Genomic DNA, 14,838 nt, shown 5'->3' with positions numbered 1-14,838 from the left:
AATTTTTTATTTTGTTCTTCCTGGCATTCTAATGTCAGTATTTTTTTTCATTCCCCCAGCACGCACACATTTTTGCCATCATCTTTTTATTGCTTAGAACATTGTATCACGCTTTCAGATAATTTTCATTGTTCACTTGGTACATACAATATTGAAACGAAATGTCACATTTAAGAAGCAGTGTTCGGAGTGTGTAGGAGAAAATCCTCTCTGCTCAGAGGATTTCCTCTCAGTATTCAGTATCTTTTGGAAGATGACTATTTATATAGGAAAGCGAAATACTTGCTTTGAGAAGCAGTGTGTTTAAATGTAGGGGAGAAATACTACTATAAACTTGGTGCAATTTATTTTTGCTGTGAAATATGTGAGTGGTGGTGTGATGCAGGCCGGAAGGATCTACGTGAAATAGATTATCAGTAGCATGCAGTAGAAGATGCTCTGCAAAACCTTGTATTTCTGGTATTTTTCAGATTGTGCAGGAGTCTCCGTTCCTGACAATGGATCTCTTGGAGTCTTGTTTTCCTTACGTCTTGCTGAGAAATGCATACCATGCTGTCTACAAACAAAGTGTTACATCTTCTGCCTAAGTATCTGCTTACTGGAGATAAGACATAGCACGCATCTGTGTGGCCTCAGTTTAATCCGTAAACTGTGGAGCTATTTTACTTTATGGCCTGACAAACAGTTTTGTGAATTATAAACTTTTTCCATAAAGTTGTATTCCTAAACAGTGGTTTCTTAATATGGTTGTACTACAATATAAGCTTGGTTGATTTTAGGTTGCACATTCATCATTCATTGAAAAATTTTTTTCTCGTTCCTTTCTTTTTTTTTTTAACTTCAGAGCATCAGTTGTGTTTTAAAAATACTACTTCTGCTATATGTTTTTTGATATTGATCATGCAAAACAAAAATTGCTTGTTTATTTCCCAGAAGAAAAATGTATGTAGTGATTATTTTAGATAGAGTAGTTTTCATCTGTGTGTAAATTATTTCATATAGGGAGAGTTATAAACTTGTACCTATTCTTATTGAAAACAAATATTGGATGTGCATTTCTGTGAAGTAATTGCAGCATTTCTAGTTTTATTTCGAAGCGTTCACTGATCTACATACTATGACACTATCTAACATTAAAAATGTTGTAGGACTGCTTATCCTACAGACAGCAGTCCTCTCCCAATACTCTTAAACAACTGCAAGTGGTGGTGTTTGTATAAAGCATAGTGGAAATTTTTTTAAACTAACTTCTGTGGTGCCCTGTTGGCATTAACACTACCATTGTACCCTGCTGTATAATAAACATTCTTACACATTTATCACATGTTGATAAAATGTTAGCCCTTAACCACTTTTTATATGTTTTAAATTTTTGAAATTCAAGTGTACCTCCCATAACATACAATAAACACTAGACTGTATTATCTGTAGGTGAATTATTTTTAATATAAATGTTATCCTAGTATTTTAAGGTTTAACTGTGCTGTTGTGCATTGATTTAAATCTCACAGTTCATTAAATATCAATCCTTAGAGCTTTTATGTGAAGACTTCTTTTAATCCTTCAACTTTTGGCTTTTGCAATAGTGAATCTTGTAAAAAGTTGGAAGAAGGAATTAAAAGCAATGTTAAAAGTGTCAGTTTAGTGCCATTATCCTTTAAATCTTATTTTTTCATAATAAAGCAAGAAAAGCATTTATATAGCATGTAGTGATCCCAGTTGTACCCATAGAAATAAGTGTATTGTTAAAGTATGAAACTTGAAATAATCCTAGAACAGGCGAATGTTGCTAAAACCATAACATCAGGCATGACGGAGAAAGATGTATAATAGTCCCTCTTTTATCAGTCATGCAAATTGGCCTTGCAGGATAGCATGGGCTCATTTAGCCTGAAAGCTGACCAGATGGTTGTGCCCTGTAATCCCCGATGTATAAAAGCTGTGTGTTCCTCAACAGGCTCTGGACATTGTATAGAGCCCCTGTTCTTGGTGCAACTTCTGTGCATGCTGGTAACTTTTTCTATTATGAAAGAGCTGTTGTGTGCTCAGTTACAATAGCTTCCTCTGTCCAGAGGAAAAAAGTATTGGAATAAATTGTCCTAAGGAAGTAAGACAGTACATCTATATTTTTCCTAATTGTGCAATTTATGTTATAACTGTGGGAGTGTTTTTAAATTGATAAGTTAGTACCATACTGAAGAAGTTTGTTCATGAAGTAATTAGGTTGAATGCAAGACATAAGAGTTCTACTCTGTAATATTTATTATCTAATACATTCAAATGTTCTGATTTCAGTTAAGATTTTGATTATGATGTAGCCTTTTGTGGGAAAACAATGCCTATTTTCAGGATGGATTCTTGAAAAACTCCAGTTTAAGAAATAACCTATTTTGTGTCTTTAATATTTTTAAATACAAAACAATTGTATGTGTCCATTTGCCTCAGATCCTAGATTTCCACTGTCTGTGGTGTTAGTGAACCAAACCTAGAAAATAGGTAATCACTGACAAATAGGTAATGAGTGCAGTATCTCTGCAAGAAGCTGGTTCTGACACAGTTGGATTAGATTTAGACATGAACCTTTTAGACTTGGTAGTTTCTGTGGGAGCCCTTACATGTGGTGTCTAGCACACAAATCCCTGAGGTGATACCTTTTTAACTACACTACTGCTTTTTAACTACTTCCTGCAAGAACTTGGGCAAGCTCAGAACAAACCACAGAAGGGGAAAGTTGGAGAAGAATCATGTGGACTCATCATCCATGTGTTGATTGGGTTTGGGCAAGGCTGGAAGGGTTTCTTTGCTTTGTCTTGCTGCATTTCTGTTGTTCCTGGTTTCAGCTGAGCTACCACAGAACTATTTAGGGTTCAGCCTGCTCATGGAAGGCAGAGCACATCAGGCCTAGTCCTCGAGGCAACCTGTGTCCATGCACTACACAAACTATCAAAAGCCTGGTGAACCAAGTTTGTTGGGAAGGAACATAGAGAAAGAATTTTTCCTCTGGAGCCTGCAACACTTTGTCACAACTTAGTAAGTTCGGCTCTGGCTACTGTATATCAAGACATCTCAGGTGGCCTTTTGTGCATTTCCAGATGTGTTTGTAATTCCTGGAGCACGAAGCGCAGATGGCTGGGCTGAGCTGGCCCCATATGGAGCCAGTTTGGATCAAATGTCTAGTTCACAGGGGAGGGTTTTGCCTCATCTGAGAAACAGTGCAGAAGAAGAATGTCCATCCCGTTGCTGCCCAGAGAACTATTTTTATAGTTTAAAAGACCTGTGTGCCAGGACAAAAGATTACCATTGAAAGCAAGGGCTACTCCTAAACCTTTTTTTGCTGTAGCAATTTGTTTTCTATATAGGAAAAGGAATTGGTAACACTTGGACTGTGCCACTTTTGTTGCACTGGAGAAAGGCATTCTCCCCAGCAAATGTTGGAACGAGGCCACTGATTTGAGGAAAGATACAAGTCTTCTTCAGCAGGTCGTCACGGGCTTTCACTGACTTCAGAGCTTATTCATTCCAGATTCAAGAATTTCGGACCATAAGTAAATATGCTTGGCCTCTAAACTGTATTTTTTCCAAAAGCTTCCCTTGTCCTGGGATTCAGCATTGTGACTCATACTAAAAGTGAACCCTCAGTTACGTACTAGTAACTTATAAATTCTTAAAGTTCGGGTATGTCTGAACTAATGCTGTAATTTTTTTTTTTTTTTTTTTGAATGACTTCTTCAAGCTGAATGAAAACCACAGCTAGGGGTTTTAGTTTTTCCAAAAGCTTCCCTTGTCCTGGGATTCAGCATTGTGACTCATACTAAAAGTGAACCCTCAGTTACGTACTAGTAACTTATAAATTCTTAAAGTTCGGGTATGTCGTAACTAATGCTGTAATTTTTTTTTTTTTTTTTTGTGAATGACTCCTTCAAGCTGAATGAAACTCACAGCTAGGGGTTTACGTGTAGCAAGTCATCCTGTTCAATCAGTGAAAGAGATTTTTTAGACATGGACTTCAAATTGGTCTCACATCCAAATTCAAGCATCCTTTAAAACCATAGTGCATTTTGGATTCAGCAGAAGTAATTTATTGCAGTTGTATTCACTACTAAATGGGGCTGATAAATTAAGGACTGGAAGAATGCAGGGAATTGCTTCCATTTCAGTCCTGGTGGTTAGCCCTGAAACATGGACACAGCTGGCTGTCCAGAGCAAGGTAATTGAAGTGGAAGCTACACACATAAATGATTTGGTTTCATGGACAAGAATGGTTTTCAGTGTTGTCAAATAACCAATTTTCAAAAATACTGAATTTCTACCTGTATTCTTCTGTAAGTACAATTTTAAAATTATTTTAATGGTAAAGCTAAATCTTCCCTTGAAGTGACAAAACATTTTTACTTTAATTGACCACTCCTTGTATGCTTTTGCTATTTGTCATGTTACAAAGTCTGTAAATATTTGTACTAACTCATAACAAAATCAAAATGTCCCCCTGACCTGTGTCCAAAACCATATTCATTTGCTATTAGTCATGCTTTTTCTAGCACTCCTGGGTCAAAATGACCTGTTCACTGGATATAGTGTCAATGTGTCTTACACAATTCAGGAAGAGAAATTGTGAGTATTAAATTCAGAATGAAAAGCCTCTATTGAGCTTTGCATGAAGTAAGGGTATTTTGAGTAATTTCTCGTGTAGACTTTAAGGTTGTTGCCCTGCTCATGATCTTAGTAATCTTATGAAGTGCCTTCTCACAAAAAGTGAAGGTAAGCAATAAAAATTACACTGACACCTGTGTGAAGAGAGATGCAAGCTGCAAAGCTATTAGAGCTGTTTTAAACCCCAGTGCTCATGAATCCAGTTCATTTTGCACTAACCACATGCTTTGCTATCTTGTCAGTACTCACTCATGTGGCAACCAGGATATGGGAAAGACCATATCACAGGTTACGTGCAAACTCTTCTTGCTCTCTCTGCCCTTGTCATTAGCTTTTGAATCTGGCTGGATTTGAGGGAATCTCGATGGGCAGCCAGTGCAGAGAATGGAAGTCTTGTGTTTGGCAAAAGCAGTATTACTTCTTAATACAAATTCAACTATCATTTTAACAATAGCAAGGACACAATCTCAGCAACAGTGAAACCATTCCTTGCATAGTCACACAAAGGAAAGAGAACTATCACAACAAATGCATTGTAAACTAAGATTATGCTAATTATGGTTATACAGAAGAGGCCTGAAAAGAAAAGGGAGGTAAGACGGGAAAGTGCTTATCACATAGCCATCAGAGAAGTTGGAAAAGACATTGTTCAGTGTCTCTGATTTCATTTTGTGACTCTGAAGTAATTTGACATTTTGTGGATCAAATCTATATTGTATGTCACAGACTTCAGAATTGCACTTAAAAATTTCAGCTGCTGTATCCTCTTTATTCCATACTGCACATGAAGCAAACTTATCCAGCCTTAGGACTGTTTGTAAATAAAGGATCCTTTAAAGTGTAAAACTTTGAGGCATCTTACCATGAACTTGTGTTTGCTAAGACCGAGTCAGCAGAACTGGATAGGACCATCTCTCTCATGCCTGCTTGTTATGAAACACTAAAGGTGGTATGTACTGTTTGGATTTAGTTCCATGTATGTCTAAACTGGAAGATGTCAGGAATGATGTTGAGTGTTACAGTGAGATCAGGTAAGTGAAAGAGTTCATCTCAGCCATTTCTTATTTTAGATAACAAATCACTTCAAAGGGCCAAGAAAATGAGCTGCCCCTATGGCGCTTGCTTTAGAGGTAACTTTATTAGGGGAACAATTGCACCACTGTTTCCATAACAATTTTTGTTCGAGTGCTAAGAAAACACATGAACTTTTTTCTAGTAAAAACTCAAAAACTAGCAACAAGGAAGTTACAATAAATTTTAATTTTATCATATAATACTAACTGTTTTCTGGCTAATCCATGGTTCTGCAGGCACTGGTTGAAGGTGGTCACAGTCTTTTGCTAAGGGGTGTTGGGATCAGAGTTCATTTGTTTCAAATCTCTCTCCAAATGGTAGAAGTGAACATTGTGTTGTGGATTTTGTTGGCCGAGATGACACTTAGCACAGTTGCCATAGGTATCACATGCCTCTCGAGGAGGGTGCTGGAGCATTTAAAACCAACATCACATCAGAACTTCTCAAAATCCCAGTTACTAGCAGAAGATGCAAGCAGCAAAAGAGTAATTGCATATCAATATTGTAATTTTGCAGGTAGGAGATGGAGACAAAGAACTGCAATTTAAGGACACAGCCTATGGCATAACACTGAGGTGCCTGGGTCCCAGCTTCTAGATGTACATGCTATTAAGGTCTCAGTGACCTTAGTGTGCAGAGGAGAGGGAAATTAAAAGCAGTGATGACATCTGAGGGCCATTTTAAAATTATCCTGCTTGAACCAAGTGGGATGGAGCTGTGAGGGTAGTTTGCAGAAGTATTGGAGCTGAGATGCAAAGCAGATAAAAGCCCTGCTGCCTTCTTCCTAAGGAAAGCTCTCAATTAAAATGTCCCATGGTACTGGAAAATGGCCTTTTCTAAGCTCACATTCTAATTATTCCAGCTTGGTGACTGACAGCCCTGCAAACAGAGGATGGGCTCATTGGGTATTTCATTAGTCCTTAGTGAGCAGGTGAAATACACAAGCTTTTCTAAGTCACAAAACGTTGATCAAGTTTATTCCTGACCAGTTAAACTGGTAAATATTTGTGTGTATCCATATGAGCTACGTTGCTAAGACAGGATTTGTGTTTCCAATTTTAGTAAGCCTGTGGAGCCCTTCAGGGAGGGGGAAAAAGCAGCGTTGTTGTAAGAACAGTCTATAAAGGTGGGGACAAAAAAATCTAAACAACACACCCTACCCTGAGAAAAGCTTGTTGGAAGGTTAGTTTTATACTAAGGGAGGGACAGCAGAATGGCCACACTTAAAACCTATAAATAATTCATAGAAAAATGCCACTAGCTTTTCCCCTTGGTATTAGTTGAGCTATGGAAGTTTGTTGAGTAGAGAACTAAAGCAACTTTAAAACATTTAGTTCTCAACACTGTCACCCTATTATTTACTTTTTTAAAAAAATTCTTAATATCATCAGGATATAATTGGAGAAAAGTAAGCATAGTAATAATTTGCCGGCTTTGATTTTTATTCTACCACAACTAAAGTGTGTGTGGGATAAAGAACTGGAAGTCCCAGAGTTCCCAAAATATCCCTCAACTCACTGTTTTGGATGGGGTAGGGCTTCAGTATAGCCTGGTGCATACTTTGAAGGGACTGTAAATCATTAGACATGGTGAATGCTGTGGACTGCTGCAAAGGGCTAAAAGATCTGGTGGGCAAGGAAAGGCTTCTGCAGAAAAACAAGATTTTCTAGAGACTGGGCACTTATTTTAGACTAGGCTGTAGATTATGTTAATGTATAATGGCTTCACACTGAAATATTGTGACCAGCAGCTCTTCCTTAATTTTGGGGTATCTTTGTATTTTCTACCTTCATTGTTATCTCTCACAGAAGTAAAAATAAAGTGGCAAAACATGGAACACCCCGACAAAGTCACAGCAGCAGCTGCAGCCTCAGCAATTTTCCCCAGTTTTAAAGCTTTTCAGTAAATCAGAGATGGGATGAGAGAAACTCAGTTGTGAAGTTAAAAATAATCACTCAGGAGCTACGCATATGAAAAGCACTATCAGCTGTGCAAAGGTCTGACAGAGCATGGGGCAATTGAGGCATACAGGTAAGGCAACTGGGAACCTTAATCTGGGAGAATTAAAAACTTCTCTGTGTGTGGGTTAGCTTTTTAACATGAAATTTTTTTTTACAGGGCTAGATTTCATAGTTTTCAGCATGCTGGAGCATCTGCTGTTTGTATGGCTCTGCAAGCGTGTTAAAAGCTCTCAGGACAGGTGATGCTTCTTCTCCCAAATTTGCTGAGGTTGCCCTTTGTGATCCCGCTGGTAAAGGCTAAAAACATGAGTAAAAATACACAGAAACTGGGCTGGCCTCTATTTATAGGTATTACTTAATCCTTGGTGCATCAAACCCAATCAGCTCCCACTGAAATGAGCGGTGAGTCTGAGTTTCAGCACCTGGTGATATTAGGCTGGTACTGCAAAACACAGCTGTTTGTGTGGGGCTTATTTTCAGGCATGGGTGTGATTTGGTACTTAATACTGCTGAGCACTGCTAATAAATCTGGGTAAGCAGCAGCAGAGGCAGGCTCAGGCCATGCAACCAGAGAGACTGTAAATCTGAAATAGTAAATTTATGGTTTAATGAAATTAAATTCTGAGTGGTTATGGCCTTTAAGCTAGGCCTCTCAAGTTACTTCTGCAGGGGCCAGGCTAGAAATGCTGTGTAATGTGTAGAGTATTATAGAGCTCTGCGGGTTTGGGTTTTTTTGTCTTAAACGCTCCATCTGGAAGCAATTATAACTTGGAGAGAGTTCAGTGGATGCAATTGTTTCTCTGTCGTGGTCCACAGTGGGAGAGAAGGATGTATTTTTCATTATCTGCGTGGTCATTGTAATTGACCCAGTTGCTATTGGGTATAGCAATTTGCCACATTAGAGTAACAAATTTAATGCATATTGAAATCGAATGTCTGCACATAATGCTACCACAGAGGCTGTCTCACAGTCATAAACACTTGAGCAGGAGTTTAAACCAAAAAAAAAGAAAAAAACTGTATGCTGGGAAGCAAAGCAGCCAAGCATCCTCCTTTGTGTCCCCTCCCAAGCAGCAGCAGGACAACCAGTGGAGCAACAACTGCCTTCAAGACACTAATTACATGTCAATCAGTACTGTTAAGTGACTGTAGATTGTTGTTCATCTTTGCCCTGGGGAATTGTTATATTAATACAGACTGATGAGGAACAGTGGAATTGAGTGAAAATGGAGTTACTTTGCTCTGAAACACATGCAAATGCTTTCCCAGTTTGAAGTCCCGGAGTTCAGGTACTGACCAACTAACTGTGCTTTTATTGCCTCTGAATTTAAGATGTGCTCTCCCAAAGAAATAATGGCAGTTGCATCCCTTGCTTTAAGTGACTGCACTCTTGATGTGTGCTAAACCAAGTGGTCAGGAAAGCTGTTGACATTGTAATTCAGCTACACAAGGAACAGGAGCATTTCTGTTCCACCAGAATTTCTTGGCTCACATCTGCACAATATTTTACAATGAAAATGATCTGGGAGGATTTGGGGGAAGGTTGCTAAGACACATCAGGAGGTCCAGCTTTCTGTCTTCTGCTGTAAGTCCCTTCAGCATGGCTGAGTGCTTTGAGAAGGACATACAACTCACAATAAATCTGGCAGTGTTTTCCCACAGAAACACTAATCCAAGTTCCAATGGCCAGGTGGAAAATCAGCACTGCAGGTAGCAAATTTCAGTATTCAGAAGCTGTAAACTCTGACATGGCCACAAAAATCTGGGAAAAGTCCTAAGCAGCAAACAAAATCACCCTGCAAAATAAGACTGCTATGGGAGAGTTATGTGCATATGTGTCTCTGTGGATAAATTGAAAGCCTGTAATACAGAATTGGCATAATTCTGTCTTTGAAATGCATGTCAGTTAGGCTTCTTGGTGTTTAAAGATAAAGCAGCATATTTTCCTAGTCATACTACTAATTTTACCCATAACATGGATGCAAAACACTGGGCAAATAGAGGGGTTTTGCTGCAAATTCAGGAACACTGGCAATTTGAGTAAATATTACTAGGAAAAAAATCTAGAAGGCATGCAGACCCCAAGAGCAAGGGATAGTTAATAATGAGCTGTCTAATAAAAACAGCCCCAAATATTGCAGTCTGAAAGACTGCATTAAAAGAACCTTTTCTTCTTTGCTACTTCCACACCATCCATGGAGAAGCCTAAAAGATTATTAAAATAAGTTAATATTCCCCTGTGTCTTATCTACCTGAGGGAGCTGTAACAAGATCCTGGCTGAAACAGGAAATATACAATAAATCCCATTTTTATGACTCTGTAAGTCAATGATTTTATAGTTTTAGTAACAGGCATGTAAGAAGTATTTTAGGGTTTGGTTTTCAGTGAGTTTCTTGGCTGTTTTTGGTTTGTGGTTTTGTGGTTGTTTTTCTAAGGCAGTGTATATAAGCAAATTAAGTCACGTGTAATCCTGAGATTGCCAAAGAAAGAGAACAGGAGAACAAAAACCCATTCTAAAGAAGTGTTTTTCTCAGCTAGTTTTATTCTTGGGAACATTCTGAATAGATACGGTCACCTTTTTTCAGTTGGAATGGGCAGGACCAGACCATAAAGAACAGTCCTGGTTTATAAACAGCAGTCCATGGGGTCCTTGGGCAGCCTAAACCAGTGGGATGATGGGAACCTCCCCAAGCACAGAGTGAGCTTGCATCTTCTCTGAACACTACCACAGGTCACTGTTCTGAAGGGTCTGGCAGAACATACAAACTGAAAGTGGAGAGATGACTTATTATAATGTCACGTAGAGCTTACAGCCTAATGCAGGCTGTTCACTCCAGTGCTAATGAGGTTTATGGTATCTAAAATACAAATGTGCCTGCACACAGGCCCCTGCATCTTCAGAGCAGTTGTTAGACGAGGAAAAATAACACCCTTGTTCTGCATCTTTTCCTGATCTCAGATTTTCCCTTTCTGAAATTCATAGAATTATAGAATGGCTTGGGTTGGAAGGGACCTTAAATATCATCTCATTTCACCCCCCCTGCCGTGGGCAGAGACACCTTCCACTAGACCAGGTTGCTCCAAGCCCTGTGCAACCTGGCCTTGGACACTTCCAGGGATAGGGCAGCCACAGCTTCTCTGGGCAACCTGTGCCAGGACCTCATCCCCTCACAGCCAAGAATTTCTTCCAATATCTTTCAGTTTGAAGCCATTCCCTCTTGTCCTGTCAGTACTAGTTTGTTTTAGACACATACTCATGTCTCAACCACTTGCAGACTATGGAATTAAATGCATCCACAGTATATACTTAGTTCCTCTTCTCTTAGAAATGTAAATACAGATTTGTTGATCTGCTGAACTCTGCCCCAAGCCAGAATAGGTGGGACCTGTTTTGATCTGGTCTTTCATCCTCCCTATACCTCCCCTGGCCTATAAGCACCCCCTGCTTATAGAGGTAAGATGCTGGGGTGTGTATATGGGGATGTTTCTTATCTCTAAAGGGAGACTATAACACTTCAGGATAGAACTGATGCTAACAAATACACTTGGGACTGCCTTGACTGCAACGTGTTCATCTTGACCAAACCCATATGTGTTTCTTACTGTTGCAAAGAAGGCTTCAGATTCCAGTTTTATTTTTTAATGAGGTCATATTTCTATATTTCTATTCAGTAACGTAGTTGTTCCAGCCTAAATTTTAAATACATGTATTTTTTTATTTTAAGCCATGAAGTTTTCCTAATGGACAGTTCTAACAATGGAGCTGGACATCCAAGCATCTCAGAAAACCAGCTCTTGCTTCTTAAGCCTGTTGGTGTTTATCTGCCTCCTGCAAGAGAAGAACAAAGGGGGGCAGGCAGTGGGGGGTAGGGGGGGAAGAATAGATACTATGTAAAGGAAAAACAACACAGAAATAAATTAATGCCAGGCATCTGGAAGCCGTTCCTTACTTAGTTTCCTTTTGGGGAAGGGTGCAACAACAAAGTCCACAATCCCTTTTCATCTTCTCTGCAGCCCTCCTCATTTTGCTCTGTTTCTGTATCCCCAAATAATGTTGGTTGGCCATTGAAGTCCATCCTCATGGCACTCCAAGGCAACTAACTTGGTTTTTTTAAATGGCATTATGGATGAGTAAGTTGGACGCACTGTTGTGGGTTACAGTAGTTCTTGTGGGGATTAATAATACTACTACTACTACTAATAAACAACCCCTTTTTTCTGTAATTTTTGTATGAGCTACTCTAGAGGCAAATCCCTGCCTTAGGCCTCAACCCCACTGAGTCCTTGTTTATTCTAGGAAATGACTTTGTGTGATACTATGGGCTGTATTATTACTCTTTAAATTTATAGGTCTGTACCAACCCCCCAAAGTCTACCACAAAATTCACAGGCATGCAGTGCTGATCTCAGTCTGCTGCCTGGGCATACTTTGGTTAAGAAATTCTTGCTGGTCATGCATGACATCGAGCTGATAGAATGATGATACCATAGTTTGACTAAGCCCTTTTGGAGTTGTCCAAGATAAGGGATTTGATTGTTGTCACAACCCACCCCCAGAGTTTTAGCACTGCCCGCATTGATGGAAGCTGTAGAAAGAGATTTTGTTTCCTTCATAAATCTTAAGAAAGTGGTGGGAGAAAAGGGGGTGACATTCCTGACAGCACTATGATAGCACCCAGAGTAAAAGCTACTTTTTATTTTGAGACTGGTGGAAAATATCAGATACCACAGCACATGCTTTCTCAGCTAACATACAAACTCCCTAGTCACCATTTTCAGTATGTAAACCTATTATAGTTCCAATTAGCAGTTTTGGTGTTGTGCTGCAACTGCACGTGAAGACAGAGAGTAGCTTGGTAGTTCGCCAACCAGCCATTTTATTTTCCTGCATATGTAACTCCACATGCAGGGCAAAGCACTGTGGCCACATTTTGATAGCATGAAACCACAGCCCTCCCTCACTGTCTCTTTTTCTGCTTTATCAGACTGCTCATGTGTTTAAAAAGGTGTCAAGACTGGCCATAGTGCTTCTGTATTACAGAAAATATCTTGGCAGACACGGGGGTGTAAATGTTTGGTTAAAATAGCAATGTTTCAGGTCAGCAATCAGATTGCCTAGTTCCAGCCAGAGGTGAATTTTTACCACCTCATATAAGCTGATTTATACTGGAAGCATTAAGAGGTAATGAATGCAGACAGCCCTGTGGGCTAGCAGCCCCCAGTCCTGCTGGCAGCTGATCCTCTCCCAGGCACCAGCTGCACCAGGAGCTTGCCAGCAGAGCAGGGCAGTGGGTGATGCTCTGCCAGCTGAATGGATGGGAGGTATCGTCACACCAGCATTGGAAGATGTGAAGCCAGATTGCATAGGAATGTGTTTTAATGTTTGTGAGCTCATGGGGATGCCAGCATTTGCTGTCCTGAAAGAATTTTCAGTAATTTTACTATTTAAATAAAGAAGTGCAAGGTCCTCTCATGTCAATCATGTAGACTTGGGGCTAAAAAATTAAATTTTTGGACTTCATAGCCTTACTGCAGGCATAGGAATATTCAGTATTATCAATGCTTTTTTCCTGCAAAGCACAGGAAATGTTTTTAAAGCTGTTCTGTGTAATTATCAATCTGAAAAAATATTCTCAGAAATAAAAACAGAGATGGGAGAATTTCATATTGAAGCAGAAAATTCATGTTCAAGTAGTTCATTCATGTTAATGGGTACTTTGCATTGCTCTGGCCCATCTCACTGGACTCAGACTCTCAGGGATGCACCGCTCTCACACTCACCGCAGTCAGGTAAGGTCCCAATGTATTCAGTTCCCAACCAGCTGGATAAGGTTTTTATTACCACATACTTTTTTAACATGTAATTTTTCATACTGCAAGGGAAAACTCAAGCCTGAGGCTTTGCTATGACTAAATTTGAAGAGCTGAGAAGATGGGTAAAAACAGTTCTCTCTCTAATTCCCCCTGCAAATGAGCAAGCTTCCCTTTGCCTGCCTTCCTGGCTATTTTGCAAGCCTGGATGCAGGCTCAGGGTCAGGGGCAGCCTGACTGATGGCTCCCAAGGCTGTCATATGCACATGTGTGTGAACATTTCTTCCCCCCTTTGAGGCCCAAATTTTCTTCTAGGAGTACAGGGAACAAGGCTTTGGTCCTTGAAACTAACAACTGCCTGTGGAGGTAGGCAAATAAAAGGTACCTTTACTCCACTGGCCATATTATAACTCCTTGTTTGCTTGGCATGTGCCTTTGCTGGAGCCAGGACATCAGCAGCTGAGTTAAAGGATCAAGGTTTCATCTGCAGTCATAAAATTAAAAACTGCAAGAAAGCCTTTCCAGGCTTAGGACCCTGTGTTTTTGAGTTTGTATCCATGGTTGCTTTCACAGCCCATTCACGTTTTTGGTCTGGTTTCTGAGCAGTGGCTTGTGGTAGGTGTGTTTCTACTCACAGGTTTGATTTAGTGGCAGAAACTGGAATAATAAATGCATGATCGAGCAGTTGCTCAGTATGTTTATAACTGGAAAGAATTTATTCAGCTAATAAACGTCAGCTTGTTTTCTCTGTGCATCCTGGTCTAGTGGAAGATGTGCCTGTCCATAGCAGGGGGTTGTAACTAGATGATCTTTAAGGTCCTTTCCAGCTCAAACTGTTCTGTGATTCTGTGATTACATCAAGGTGCTTTTTTTCAGATCAAGTCAGAACTCCCTTTATTGTGCCACTGCTCTTCAAGGTATCTTAAACATCTGGCGTCTTCAATTTTTTTTTTTTAACCTTCTGAAAAGAAAACATCCTCAGCTGCTCAGCCGAATCTCCCTCATTTTTAAGCCTCTCAACATTATTACTCTCCTCTAAAACTGGTCACCCATCACTGTCTAGGTGACGTGCTTTTGGTGTGCACCTCCTGCTTAAGCATTTGCATCCAGCATAGTGTGTGCAAAAAACCCAGGTCTTTCCTAAAAAATATATGAATGTATTTCCGAGAGATTGGTCTGAAATCGTGTTCATGTTCACAGTAAGGTTTTTACTTCGGGGAGAATTTAAGCGCTCGCTTGCTTTCCGGCGAGGACGAGGCAAATTTCTCTCTCGTTCTTCCCAGAAAGCAGAGCTCCCCCTCCCCTGCCCGGGGCTCTCCTTTGTTCGGGGCCGGGCTGCGG

General features: G+C 39.9%; 2 protein-coding genes across 4 annotated transcripts in view; both read left to right on the top strand.

Moving 5' to 3' along the window:
* NCKAP1 (NCK associated protein 1) overlaps nucleotides 1-1,639 on the top strand; it is a 51,175-nt gene extending 49,536 nt beyond the window's left edge. For all 3 annotated transcript variants that reach the window (XM_017747042.1, XM_017747043.1, XM_017747041.1), the window contains one exon: nucleotides 471-1,639. In XM_017747042.1, coding sequence (XP_017602531.1) covers nucleotides 471-587 — 117 coding nt within the window. In that variant the 3' untranslated portion in view covers nucleotides 588-1,639. The remainder of the gene's footprint in view (nucleotides 1-470) is intronic.
* The window catches only part of LOC108449808, a 204,395-nt gene that overhangs the window by 142,109 nt on the left and 47,448 nt on the right, over nucleotides 1-14,838 (top strand). The window lies entirely within an intron of this gene.

Source organism: Corvus brachyrhynchos, unplaced genomic scaffold (genome assembly GCF_000691975.1).
Source record: "Corvus brachyrhynchos isolate BGI_N302 unplaced genomic scaffold, ASM69197v1 scaffold481, whole genome shotgun sequence".
Lineage (NCBI taxonomy): Eukaryota > Metazoa > Chordata > Aves > Passeriformes > Corvidae > Corvus > Corvus brachyrhynchos.
The sequence above is the reverse complement of the archived record's forward strand: the minus strand, read 5'-3'. Positions and strand labels throughout refer to the sequence as shown.